The sequence below is a fragment of the Poecilia reticulata genome, linkage group LG16 (genome assembly GCF_000633615.1).
Source record: "Poecilia reticulata strain Guanapo linkage group LG16, Guppy_female_1.0+MT, whole genome shotgun sequence".
Classification (NCBI taxonomy): Eukaryota; Metazoa; Chordata; class Actinopteri; order Cyprinodontiformes; family Poeciliidae; genus Poecilia; species Poecilia reticulata.
The window spans coordinates 11,029,110-11,041,565 of NC_024346.1; the positions used below are offsets into that span (position 1 = coordinate 11,029,110).

The window sequence follows — 12,456 nt, forward strand, 5'->3', positions numbered from 1 at the left end:
CACAACCTTCACTTTAGTGGGGGCAATGTAATCAATGATATCTGAAAGTTTGCACTGAAAATCATCCACCAACTTATCTATGTCACTATAACTTAAGAGTGAGGAAGAAGAGTAGATTTGATTAAATGTTTCTGCTGTGTTTTCTGTGAAAGTACGTTTTGTGATAGTAGCTTTTTGTCCAAGTGGGTTAACGGATAAAGAACTGTCAAAGAAAACAGCAAAATGATCCGACAGGGCGACATCAGTTACAGAGACATTGGAAATATTCACACCCTTACTGATAACACACTTACTGAGTGTGTGTTGCTTGTTTGACATGTTGTGTTAAACCAAAACTCTCTAATATATTACAGAGCTTTTTTAGCCCCTCGGTCTTGGGGGTTGTCAACATGAATGTTGAAATCACCGACAATTATCAAACAATCGTAATCAATACATATGAGAGATAGAAGCTCATTCAAGTCCGCAAAGAAATTTTCCACATATGTTGGTGTTTTGTATAGAGTTAGTGTCAGACTATTTGACTATTTGTGAAATGCGCTGCAATGCAATCATTCTTCTTCTCTTCCTCTGCAGTCCCGGTAGATCTGAGCCCAGAGGAGCGCTCCGAGTTGGAGGACATCCGCAGGAGGAAGGGTGTCCTCTTACAGGAGATCCAGAGGCTCAGGGAGGAATTACGAGAGGCAATTTTAGAGGTAGAGGGACTGGAGACCAGTACAGAGGGCAGGTAGATTCATTTTTGTGTTTAAATCAACAGAAAGTCCACCATCTAATTATAATTCATGTGGTTTGACGGTGTATGCAAAGTGTTTTAAGAAAAGCATCACATTTTTATGCTGTAAAATGTTCTGATTCTTACCATTTTTATGCTTTCTTCAGCAAAACTCTACAGAAAAGTAGACACGTGGCTATGGGACGGAAGAAATTCAATATGGACCCAAAAAAGGTGAATGCCTTGTTGGACTTTTGCAGCTGTTTTTGTCACATGCAGTTTTTACTCAGCGACTCTTTCTGCAGGGGATCTTGTTCCTGGTGGAAAACGAGCTGCTCAGACACACAGCAGAGGACATTGCACAGTTCTTGTACAAGGGAGAAGGCCTCAACAAGACCGCTATAGGGGATTACCTGGGAGAAAGGTGCATGACGTGTAAAAAACCTCACACTTTTCCTGTTTTGTTGTCCTGACGATTTGTAAATATAATTGACTTCTTTTTGCAGAGACGACTTCAACATCAAAGTGCTTCAAGCTTTTGTTGACCTCCATGAGTTCACCGACCTTAACCTGGTGCAGGCCCTTAGGTAAACTTCATCCTCTTCTTGGCTTACTACTGAAACACATTGAGTTATATGCAGTCATTATTCAGGGAGCAGAAATACTCAGTAATGGAAAATCCCTTGTTTGTGTCTGGTTGGGTTGAGGGAACTTTATGCAACAGAACAGAAGCCTGCTTTGATTGCAGAACCTGATCTTTTAGGCTGGATCTAAACCCTGTCCTGTTTTCTGCAGACAGTTCCTGTGGAGTTTCCGTTTGCCAGGCGAAGCGCAGAAGATTGACAGAATGATGGAGGCCTTTGCTCAGAGATACTGCCACTGCAACCCTGGTGTCTTCCAAAGCACAGGTTATAAAAGACACAACCATTTGTGGCTGTGAAATCTGTCTTGAGTGTCGTTTTTGGACCATTTCCAGTTCTGTAAAATCCTGTTTGTTCAAACAAAGTGAAAGTCATTTTCCAAATATGCTGCCCTCACACTCTACCTCCCTTACCAGTAATGATTTGCTAATATGTTAACCCACAGAGGCCTTTCAATAAGAGCAGTTTGTGTTTTCATTGCTTCCTTGAATTGTTATGAGATGAGGTACATTCTTTCAGTCTTCCTTTGTGTAAAGCAAAAGTAGTTTGGCAGGCTCTGCGGTTTAAATACATGTTGATACAGTCATGCAGATGTTTTCTTTGAGTTGCATGAATAGAATTGAATAGAAATAACCTTTATTTTCCCTCATTGGGGAAATTCAGGTGTACCAGCAGCAAGGTGACAGAAAAATTACAAGTCACACAAAAATGATAAATGAATACAACAGGACTAAGAATAATAGACTGTACTGCAAGAGAATATTTACAATTTTATTAAATACTGTACAGCTAAACAAAGTAACATCCATGAGTCAAATAAATGTGCAACCTGCCATCGATTCCCAAAACCACACAAACAAAAAACTCTGGTTTGTCAGTACGACTCCACCAGATCGCGCAGGGGGTAAAAAGCTTGCAGTGTCCAATTGACCAAGTCTGTTAAGATTGCAGGTAGGCTAAAAAGGACCTATTAAGTAAAATTCAAATTTTTATACTTCCATTAGGATTTCTACTGCTTCTAAAAACAACCTAGCATTTAAAAAAAACACCCAGCCAGTTTTTGGCAATAAATGTTTTTTTGTGTCTGGAAAAGGAGCTGTTTCTAAGTCTCCCAATATATAGACACTGCACCGTTACCATGCAACCCATGCTGAGGTCCAGCATGTTTGGTCAGCTGGTTTTTAGTGTTTAGTTGTTGAATTACATTCCAGAAACAACTTGCTGCATTCTTGATGGTTGTGCAGGAGGCTCCACTTCTGCTTCTCAATGACGTACGGATTTATAATTGCACATCTGTTTGCAGCCGTTTTCACATCTGAGTGTAAACATTGAGTTTGGGGGCGTGGCCAGCAGCAGCTTATTAGGATTTAAAGTGACAAGACAACATAAAACATCTCATTCTGGAAGGAGCTCATAACTGACCAGACTAAAATCTCATTATGCAAAAAAGGTAATGAACAAGTTTTGTAGCTCATATACGTATCCTAAACTGTTCAAGGAAGATTAATAGGTCTCCTTTTATTTCAGTATCAACAGAAGTCTTACATCTGCTGGTGTTAAAGTGTAACGGATTTCTTATACTAGAAACTTAATTTTCTGTACCCAATATGGAAACAAGTAATTATTTAGAAGGTCAACTGTGAGATGTTTCTTGTCATGATTGTCTGTCGACGGCTTTTACAAGAATGTCTACCAGGGAGTTGCAGACTGTCTCTAGCCTTCCACTCTGTGGTAGAAAATCAATCCTTTGTGTTAAAGATGCATGACTTTGGTTTTAAGTAGATTCTTCACGTTTCACAGGTTATCTTGGTGCTTTGCCTTCAGTCGAGTGTAGATGCTGCTCAAGTTCTAATCAAATCAAGCAGCGATCAAATGACTTGACCTGGTTTGACTTTCAGGGTAATGAGATTATCTTTAAAGGTCCAGACTAGACTACGTTCATTGTTTGCATTTTTAGTTTGTAAAGATGAGGCATTAGTCTGGACCAGATTTTTACAGAATGATAAACTTGAGGAAAAGCACCATAATTGGTGTTTTCACTTGGATTTAAAACCAAAATGCATAACATGATCCTATTGCGTTAGTTTGAATCAGAAGTTAAGAAGTTATTCACGATTGCAGATAAAATAAATGTATTTAATTTGATGTCACCGCTATTGTTTCATTGTTTTTGATATGCATTTGTAGACGCACATGTGGAGGATGAGAGGACACTGATTAAATTATCCAGATATTTACCAGTCACAATGTTTTACCAGTCTGATATTAATAAGAATCAAGGAATTAATTTTACTTCACATACGAGTATTGAGATAAACTTAAAGTTGGTGTTAGATAAAATAAGAAACTCGGTGTACGGCATAAACATTTTTTAGCAGACTGTATTTAAAGTATTTAAAATATTGACTTGTTTGAATTCAGTAGCACTTTTAATGTACTAAATGCACTTATTGCTCTGAATATTATTGCTTTTGCCATTTTGCACTTTGTAAAGTAACCCAAGGACTATAGCATGCTGGTATTAGCTGTTTAAGTATTGGACAGTCTTTTTCTATCTTTTTAGGAACCATTAATGTGACTTTTGCCACTAAATATGATTCTAAATTGTAGTTGAAAGTAATAATTCAGTATACGTTTTAAAATATTCAGTATTGAAGAACAAAGCATTCATTTAGATTAGATTTAGATTCTCTGCGTGTCATTAATAAAATGTTTCTGTAAGTGATGTTTGATGGGAAGGAGTAAACTGTGTGGTTTGATGTAAAGTTAAGTGCTCCTTGGAGAGCGCCTGGGTTGTAATAAAGTATTGATGGATTCCTTCCTACTCATTTCCTGTCAGTTATTGTTTTCTCCGCTGTCCACAGACACGTGTTACGTGCTTTCGTTTGCCATAATTATGCTGAACACGAGCCTCCATAACCCGAATGTGAGAGACAAACCTGGACTGGACCGTTTCATCTCGATGAACCGCGGGATCAATGACGGGGGAGACCTGCCGGAGGAGCTGCTCAGAGTACGATCAACCTGATCGGTTGTGTTGGTAGTTTAGGAGTGGGTGTGCAGCGATCTCATCTTTCCTGGTTTGTTGTGTTACAGAATCTGTATGAAAGCATTAAAAATGAACCGTTCAAGATCCCGGAGGACGATGGCAACGACCTGACGCACACGTTCTTCAACCCAGACAGAGAGGGCTGGCTGCTTAAGCTTGGTGAGAGTTTTCCCAGTGAGGCCGTTCCTGCTTTACCTTGCCTTGAAAGAGTTTCTAATGTACAAAATTCATATTTTAAGCATCTTTATACTTCCATTTGGGTCTTAACTGCTTCTAAAAAAAAAACACCACAAGCACTTAAAAGAAAAACACCCACATGGTTTTTGGAAATAAGTTCGTTTATTGGTGTCTGGAAAATTAACTGTTTCAGAAACTTTCCTATTGTTAAATCAGAATCAGCTGACACTGCCCCGTTACCTAGCAACCTGAGCTGAGACTAGCCCCATTACCTAGCAACCCAAGCTGAGCTCCAGCACGTTTGGTCAGCTGGTTTTACCTGTGTACAATGGCTGCTGGAAAAGACAAGTGTTTAGTTGCTGCATTCTTGTTGGTTGCGCAGGAGGCTCCACTTTCGCTTTTCAAGAATGTATGGTTGTATAATTGCGTATGTTTTTGTAGCCGTTTTCTAAAACTTTATCTAAAAATGATTTTATGCAGAAAATGCAATAAACACGATTTGTCTAGATCTTTAACGCCGATACTGTGTTAATCTGTTACTGATGGTTGCGGTTCGTGTTACAGAGATCTGAAGAAAACATGCTCTGTACTGTTCTCTGATCACCTCTAAGGCTTTGTGCTACGTTGAGTCTGTCTTCCTGTCTCTGAGGTTTGTTGCCTCCTGGCCTCCAAACGCCGCTGTGGTATTAAAACATTACCATAGCATGTGATGGTGAAGCACAGACTCACTCTCTGTCTGGATTTTGTCCTTTCGCATCACGGGGGCCTCTGGTCCGTGTCACTAATACGGTCTCCTTCCCTGTTTCCTTTTGTCTCCCTCTAATTCCTCTTTTTCTCTGTGTCTCTGCTTCTTTCCTGCCATTTCCATGCTCTACTGCTGCTGCTTGTTTTCTCAGGAGGTATGTACTGAAACAGTGTTTAATAAAACGTAGAAACAAGAAATTTGAAGTTTAATTAGTAGGTAGAACGTAGATACTGTAGAGCAGTGCTTATTTAAAAATAAACTCCCTGCTTTCTTTAAATACCTGATTTATTTTTGATCTTGCAGGAGGAAGAGTGAAAACTTGGAAACGCCGATGGTTCATCCTCACAGACAACTGTCTTTATTACTTTGAATACACCACAGTAAGTCTCAGTGTTTGTCACCAATGTCAGCCATCGCTGCAGGATTAAATAATTACCATACTTTTTGGACTATAAGCTGCTCCTTTTGTCCTACACTTTGAACCATGCGGCTTGTAGCCCGGTGCAGCTTTTCTGTGGATTTTTCTTCAACCACCAGGGAGCTCTTTAGCAGGAAGTCAAAGTGAAAATTGGAAATCAAAGAAGAAAGTGATCATTTTCATTTAGAACAAGCACATGCTAGCAGCATGCTCATGTAGCATCATAATGCTTTCTTGTACTTCTGTAAAGATGGATTCATTTGCCAGTGTTATTATCAAGGATAAGTGGAATAGAAATGTATCGCCAATGAGAAACTGCTCATCACTGCACAATGTTTCTCTGTAAAAGCTCCAGTTATGCATCTGGTGCACATGCTGTGTGACTGAAAATGATGCTAAATAAATTTTCCCCAACAGGATAAGGAACCACGAGGTATTATTCCCTTGGAAAATCTTAGCATCCGTGAAGTAGAGGACCCAAGAAAGCCTGTGAGTTGCCTTCTTTTCCTCACTGATATATCTTGTTAGATTGCTTTTGTAATTTCTCCAGTGTCACAAAGTCTTTCTCTTTTTTCTCTTTTTTTTAAACAGAACTGCTTTGAACTGTACATCCCCAACAACCGTGGGCAGCTCATCAAGGCGTGTAAGACGGAGGCTGATGGGAGGGTGGTGGAAGGAAACCACATGGTGTACCGCATCTCTGCACCCACACCGGAGGAGAAGGACGAGTGGATCCACAGCATCAAGTAAGAAAAAGATGACAGATGCAGTGCTTTGTGAATGTCCATGTATTTCAATGCGATTTTATTTCCTTATTATTAAAATAATTTTCTTATCTTTACAATTTAGTGTTGAAAATGCTTGAATTTCAGTTGGTTGTTTTCAAAGTTTGGAAAGTGCTTTATACGTTTTTGTAATAAAGTGGAATCTAACGCTTGATTAATAGCTTAAATTTAGAAAGCATTTTTTACAGTTGAACCCAGATACGTATATTAATACACAGACATTTTTTTCTCACTGTTATGAAGATAAATCAGACTAAACTTCTCTTGTTTTGTCACTTAAAATGACCAAAATTATTTCTATTTGGCAAACATTTTTTAGAAATGTATTTTGTAACTAGAAGTTTACATACATTTGGTCTTTTAAACTTGGATCAAGCCTTTTTGGTTTCCTTCCTTGTGTGAGAGAAACATTTCAAAGTATAACATTTTGTTATATTTTAGTACATTGCCCCTGTTGTAAAATGTAGACTACAACATATCAACAGTAATAAATAATATCATATAATAGTGAATTGAAACTGTCTTCTTTAGTTCATTTAATCTCCAAAGTGTGATCCAGGAGAAATTTGAAAACTTACCTTGAAAAGTGCTTGAAAGTGTACAAACATTTCTTGTTTTTCTCTCACAGAATATCTGAATTACAGCTGAGAAAATTCAATCTCGTCTACATTTTCATGTACTAAGATGGAGATTTGTTTCTGACCTATTTTTCTTGTTGTTTTATAGATCTGCGGTCAGTGTGGATCCGTTCTATGAAATGCTTGCTGCCAGGAAGAAACGTATATCACTGAAGAAGAAAGAGGAGCAGCCCTAGGTTACGTCTATGTTCCTCTTCCTCTCACATCATCTCTGCTGCTCTCTCCTCTCTTTAACCTTTCTTCTTCCTCCTCATTCTTCCTGAAAACGCCTCCTCTTCCACTTGCAAGGACCCCATGCTGTCCCAACCGCCAGACTCTTTGAAAAAGCTGCAAACAGAGCGAATGGCTTACCTGCTGAGGCTGCCGTTCACAGTACCGCTGTTGCACTCAACTTAATACAATAATCCCAGAGCACAAACAAAACTTTTGCCGTCTTCTCACCATCACTCCCACTTAAACAGGATCTTTAAGACTGTGTTCACGCTAGAAATTATCTTTCTTTTGCACAGTGGCTGGAGTCTGTTGGCATTTTATACACATCAAATCACTTTAATGTAATTTTTTTGTTTTTTCAGATTGCTTTAATTTTTGAGAACGATGTCCAGCAGTTCCTGTGTTTAAAAGGTTTTCCATCTGGGCTGAGAATTGGCGTGAATCAAGAAGTCAAAAATCAAGATTTTTCCACGTTGGTGTGAATACAGTTTTATTCAGGGTTGCAAGAAGCTGCAGTTTCATGAAGTCCTATTTTATTATCATCAGTGCCACCTTAATAAGATACTCCCTTTGTTGATTGTGCATAGCCAAGACAAAATGTGAAGTACTAACAATAGATTTTTATTCTGTTAGAGCTGTGAATTTGCAAACTAATTTAATACTCCAAATGGCATAAAGTTCACATCCAAACTTAAATACTGAATTCTAGCCAGCTAAATGTTATTAATGTATATTTTCACTGGATTTCATAGTGGAAACGCAGCATACAGTATGAACTTTAGCATGTTTCTCAACATGTTTGAGCAATAGCAGAGTAGAGTATCGTTGTCTGGAGGCTTGTTGAATCTTTATCTGTACAGAGCCGCTCTCATTGTGTCTTTTCAGAATTAACGTAACGGCATGAAACACAAGTTTTCTTTTTTTGTGCAGCACTACAACAATTCAACATCTGTTGAATTAACTCTGTCCACCAACATGGGTTTTGTGAAGTCACAAAGGCAGCTCTTTTCATTGTACACTTTTTGTAAATAGACGTTAGCATATTTGTTTACGAAACACATAGATTTAATTTAATTTATTCTTTATCTTTTGTTAAAATCAGATTTTTTTTTTGTACGAGCTACTGTTTTACTGCATGTCGATGAACGGAAGGATCAGTCATAGGTGCTGATGCATGGTTGACCAAGTTAGTGCACTGATTTGGAAAGTGTTTGTGTTTCCTGGTGACATGGAAAGATAGCATTTAATACTGAAGTTGGTTTGTGCATCAAGTGAGTGATCCCGCTTACCTTTAGAAAATATGAGATTATATGTTTGACTTTTTTTTTCTTCTTCTTCTTCTTCTTGAGAGATTCAAACTCTGTAAAGCACAAACAGAGTTTGATTCCCACACTCTGCTAACCAGTGTCGAACTTAAAGGGCATATGTCATCATTTTGATAAAATTCAAATATGTTCGTTTACATTTTATGACTGAAATTCAGAAATGGAAAAAAACAAACATGTAAATTACATTTCGGGAGCTAAACCAATTCATCAAGGCATAAGTCGTGATAGCAACGTCTTCCACTTGAATTTGAGTTCATAAAGTGAATATTTATTAATGGTGATTTATCTTCAGAGGTTGAGAAATGTTGAGTGTGGGAACCTGAAAACCAAACAAACCAGCACCCCACAGAGAGATATACGTTTTCGCATCCACCTGAATAATGTGTAGTTGCTAACCATCCAGATGTGTTGTTCCCAGGGAGGAAATGTTGATTTAACTCTTACTGTGGATATCAACCGATGTTTTGCAGCAAAAAAAAAAGCAAAAACATGATATGTTAATCTTTATGCTCACAAATAGACGCAGTCTCTGTCATCTTCCTCCGTGTTGTAGTTGTTCCTTCGCTTAAAACCAAGATTGTATTTAAAAACATTTTTTAAACAGAGTTCAGCCATATTTTCTGCATATTGTTTTTATTGCTACCTCCAATATAACATATTGCTTGGAAGGCACTAAGAAAATTCCCTTTAAAAAGTTTCCCTTCAATAAAACGGTTCATGATTTGTGCCCAGCAATTGTTCATTTGACATGACAGATCTCATTGACATGTTATCAATAATCTTTTTAAGAAATTCTGCAAAGAATGTGCTTTTTAAGAGTACATTTAAATATGCTACTTTGCTATAAAAACAATGGATTTGTTTAAAATACATTAATGTATATAAAAACAATATGATGACATATGCCCTTTAAAGTCTGGGGAAGCTGTTTGAGCTGAAATGTTATGGTTATGTTTGAAATAAAAAGACAGCTAAATGATGAACACTAATAAACCATTGATTTAAAACACTCATATTAAAAGTTTAGATTTGTCTCCTGTCATGGATTTGACCTACTTTAGTGTATTTGTATTTTTGATTCTGGGGGAAATTAAACTATTGTATGCAGCACTTTATCAAGTTTAGCATTTTGAGGAAAAATGCTGTTACTGACCTACCGTACTCTAATTCAATATGGCGCCCTCTGCTGGTAATCGCACACACTGCAATATGCTGAGAAATGTATGTCCATTCTCGTCCAACCAGCAGAAACAGTTTCTCTCCAACTGGTTTCATGATGGAATCTTATAATAATTTTTTTAATTTCCACTTTGTTTGAACTTGATTCGCTGACAGACGTGTTGAAATGAAGCCATAAGTCCCAATTTTCTGGCTTCATTTTAATTTTTATGTCCATCACCAGGACTGTCCGTCCTTATGATTTTTAACATTCAAAGTTGCCAAAAAATGGAAACTGTTTCCAGGTAAAAACAAAAAATGAATACTGTCAAGCTTCTCTCTGCAGAGCCACTACATTCAGAAAATGTTTGTTTTGTATTTATTTATTTTTGTTTACTTGGAGGTAAAGATGGATGCATCATCTGTACATGTAGCAAAAGGAAAACCACGATACATTGGTGCCAGTAAAATACTGTGTAACAATAAAAAAGTAAGTAAAAGTAAAAACGATTTGTTGTGTCTTGTCTCTTTTTTTAATGGGGCCTGTTGCACCCCCTCACTCTTTAGGGTACAACTTTAGTGCTTGATATTTAAATTATTTTTAAACTTGTCTCAAAGTTAAGTCTTTTTCAAAGTACTTTCATCTTTTGTGATTGTAGCAGGATTGTATTTTATTTGTCAAAATTGGTTTATTTATTCAACTCCGTTTTGTTTAGTCAGTTATTGTCTCCTGACTTATGGTTACGGTTGCTGTCAGTCGGTGGTTACCATAGTAATCAGTAACTGACGGGCTCAGCCCCTTTTTTTTGGTTGCTGTGATTTGTTGCATTTTCCCTACAAGTACTATATTTTATCATATTTTAGACAAATTTAATTATACAGTTTCATGTGAAACTTTACCATGTTTTTTTGTATATGTTTTTAACTTAATGGGCATTTTAGTTGTTTAGCTGTTATGTCAACACTATTGGAGATCTTTTCTCTATAGTTTAGGTTTATTCTATTTAATTTATTTGTAAAGGTGCAGAAGTTGCAGGACTGATGTTAATCAACTTAATTTTCTCTTTTATTTTTTTGAATGTTTGAATAAATACAGTGAGCCTGAGTGTGACTGTTGTGAAGTCAGTCTAATATATCTGAAGTTGACATGAAAATGGGGGGGGATTATGCCAGGTTCTTGATGTCACACTTGTCTAGGATGAAATTAGTGGTATTTAAAGATTTAAAAAATATGTTTTTGAAGTTTGGTAATGTAAATAAATCCTTATACCAGAGTGTTTCCTCTTGACCATGGCTACTATTTCAACGTTTTGGTCTTTCAGGAGAACACACTCTTGTTTAAAGAGAAAGAAAACGTTCTGAAAATTAAGCAGTGGTTATGTATACATTTGTTATATTTTTAATCTTTGTGTTTAATTTTGTACAGGACTGCAATGTTGAAATTGATTTATCTGCATTGACGTAAAACCCTGAAATGCGTGTTCGGTGAAAGCACCTTGAACGAGAACAAAATGCTTAATTTTTGTAATTTTATTACATTTCAACAAAAACACAATCACACCGAGTTTAAACATTTTCTAATAGCTTCAATGTATAACATATTTTACAATAATAAATATACAATCAAGGCCAAAATGACAAATTCAGAAGCCACATTGCAACAATCTCAACACACACAAGTTAGAAGTTACTCACTGTTCAACCAAACAAAAGTGATGAGTATTAAGGGTTTGTTCTGTGAACAACCTTGCATTGTGAGGACAAAAAAGTTGAGGAAAAACGACAGAATGAAGATTTTTAAAATGTTAAAAAAACAAAAAACAGGCAGTCAAACCAGAGTGCATAAGACTAAACTCTCCGCAGTCTTCTATCTTTACATGTAAATTTAAATAACTTAAAGAAAAACATACTTGAGTTCTACGGTTTCTTTGGTAAATTAGCTGTATGTTTCATGGAAACCTTAAAAAAGAGAATCCAAAGTATGAAAACATGTCTATGAATTTCATTAAACTAATCTACAGCCGAACCCTTTAAGGTCCTGCTCACATCAGCACAGAACTGTACTCATTAAATCTTATTCACATTATGACAATATGTCACAGTCAGCACTTGTCTGTTTATAATAAAACACTAATTTATTTTTTAAAAGACAGAGAGAACATCAAACACATTCTCTGTAAATACGGTCATCAGGCTACAACTTCATCCTCCTTTTTGCGTCATTTGAGAAATAGTTTAAAGGAAGGCAAACAGTCTGAAAACTTGAAGTCCAAAATCTCATGATTTCTCGACGTTCTTCTTCTTGAGCGGGTAAACCTTCCTTCAGTGGCAGGGGTCGAACGGGTACCTAGCAACGCCGCCGTGAAGCTCCACCTCCGACTCGGACCAGTCGATGACGTCACCGCGTAGGTGGCTGCCGCAGGAGGCCAGGCTGTAGATGTCAGCGGCGCTAAGGGCGTGCGACCACATGTGGAGGTCTGACATCTCTCCCACGTACGACTGAGTGGCATCAAAACGGCCTCCAAGAGTGTCCTGAAGTACGATAGGGGGGGTAAAAATGTCACCTTTTGACCTTTAATGCTGCTATATATA

General features: G+C 37.3%; 2 protein-coding genes across 2 annotated transcripts in view; one reads left to right on the top strand and one right to left on the bottom strand.

Annotated features, from left to right (window-relative positions):
* Positions 1-10,374, top strand: part of cyth2 (cytohesin 2) — a 15,301-nt gene extending 4,927 nt beyond the window's left edge. Inside the window, exons 2-12 of the mRNA XM_008431590.2 lie at positions 577-727; positions 880-946; positions 1,018-1,136; positions 1,219-1,299; positions 1,508-1,620; positions 4,218-4,366; positions 4,450-4,561; positions 5,628-5,704; positions 6,160-6,231; positions 6,334-6,488; positions 7,254-10,374. Coding sequence (XP_008429812.1) covers positions 577-727; positions 880-946; positions 1,018-1,136; positions 1,219-1,299; positions 1,508-1,620; positions 4,218-4,366; positions 4,450-4,561; positions 5,628-5,704; positions 6,160-6,231; positions 6,334-6,488; positions 7,254-7,341 — 1,184 coding nt within the window. The 3' untranslated portion in view covers positions 7,342-10,374. The remainder of the gene's footprint in view (positions 1-576; positions 728-879; positions 947-1,017; positions 1,137-1,218; positions 1,300-1,507; positions 1,621-4,217; positions 4,367-4,449; positions 4,562-5,627; positions 5,705-6,159; positions 6,232-6,333; positions 6,489-7,253) is intronic.
* A 1,019-nt stretch (positions 10,375-11,393) lies between these two features.
* The window catches only part of LOC103478091 (neuronal pentraxin-2), a 10,611-nt gene continuing 9,548 nt past the window's right edge, over positions 11,394-12,456 (bottom strand). Inside the window, exon 6 of the mRNA XM_008431586.2 lies at positions 11,394-12,396. Within this exon, the coding sequence (XP_008429808.1) occupies positions 12,187-12,396 (210 nt within the window). The 3' untranslated portion in view covers positions 11,394-12,186. The remainder of the gene's footprint in view (positions 12,397-12,456) is intronic.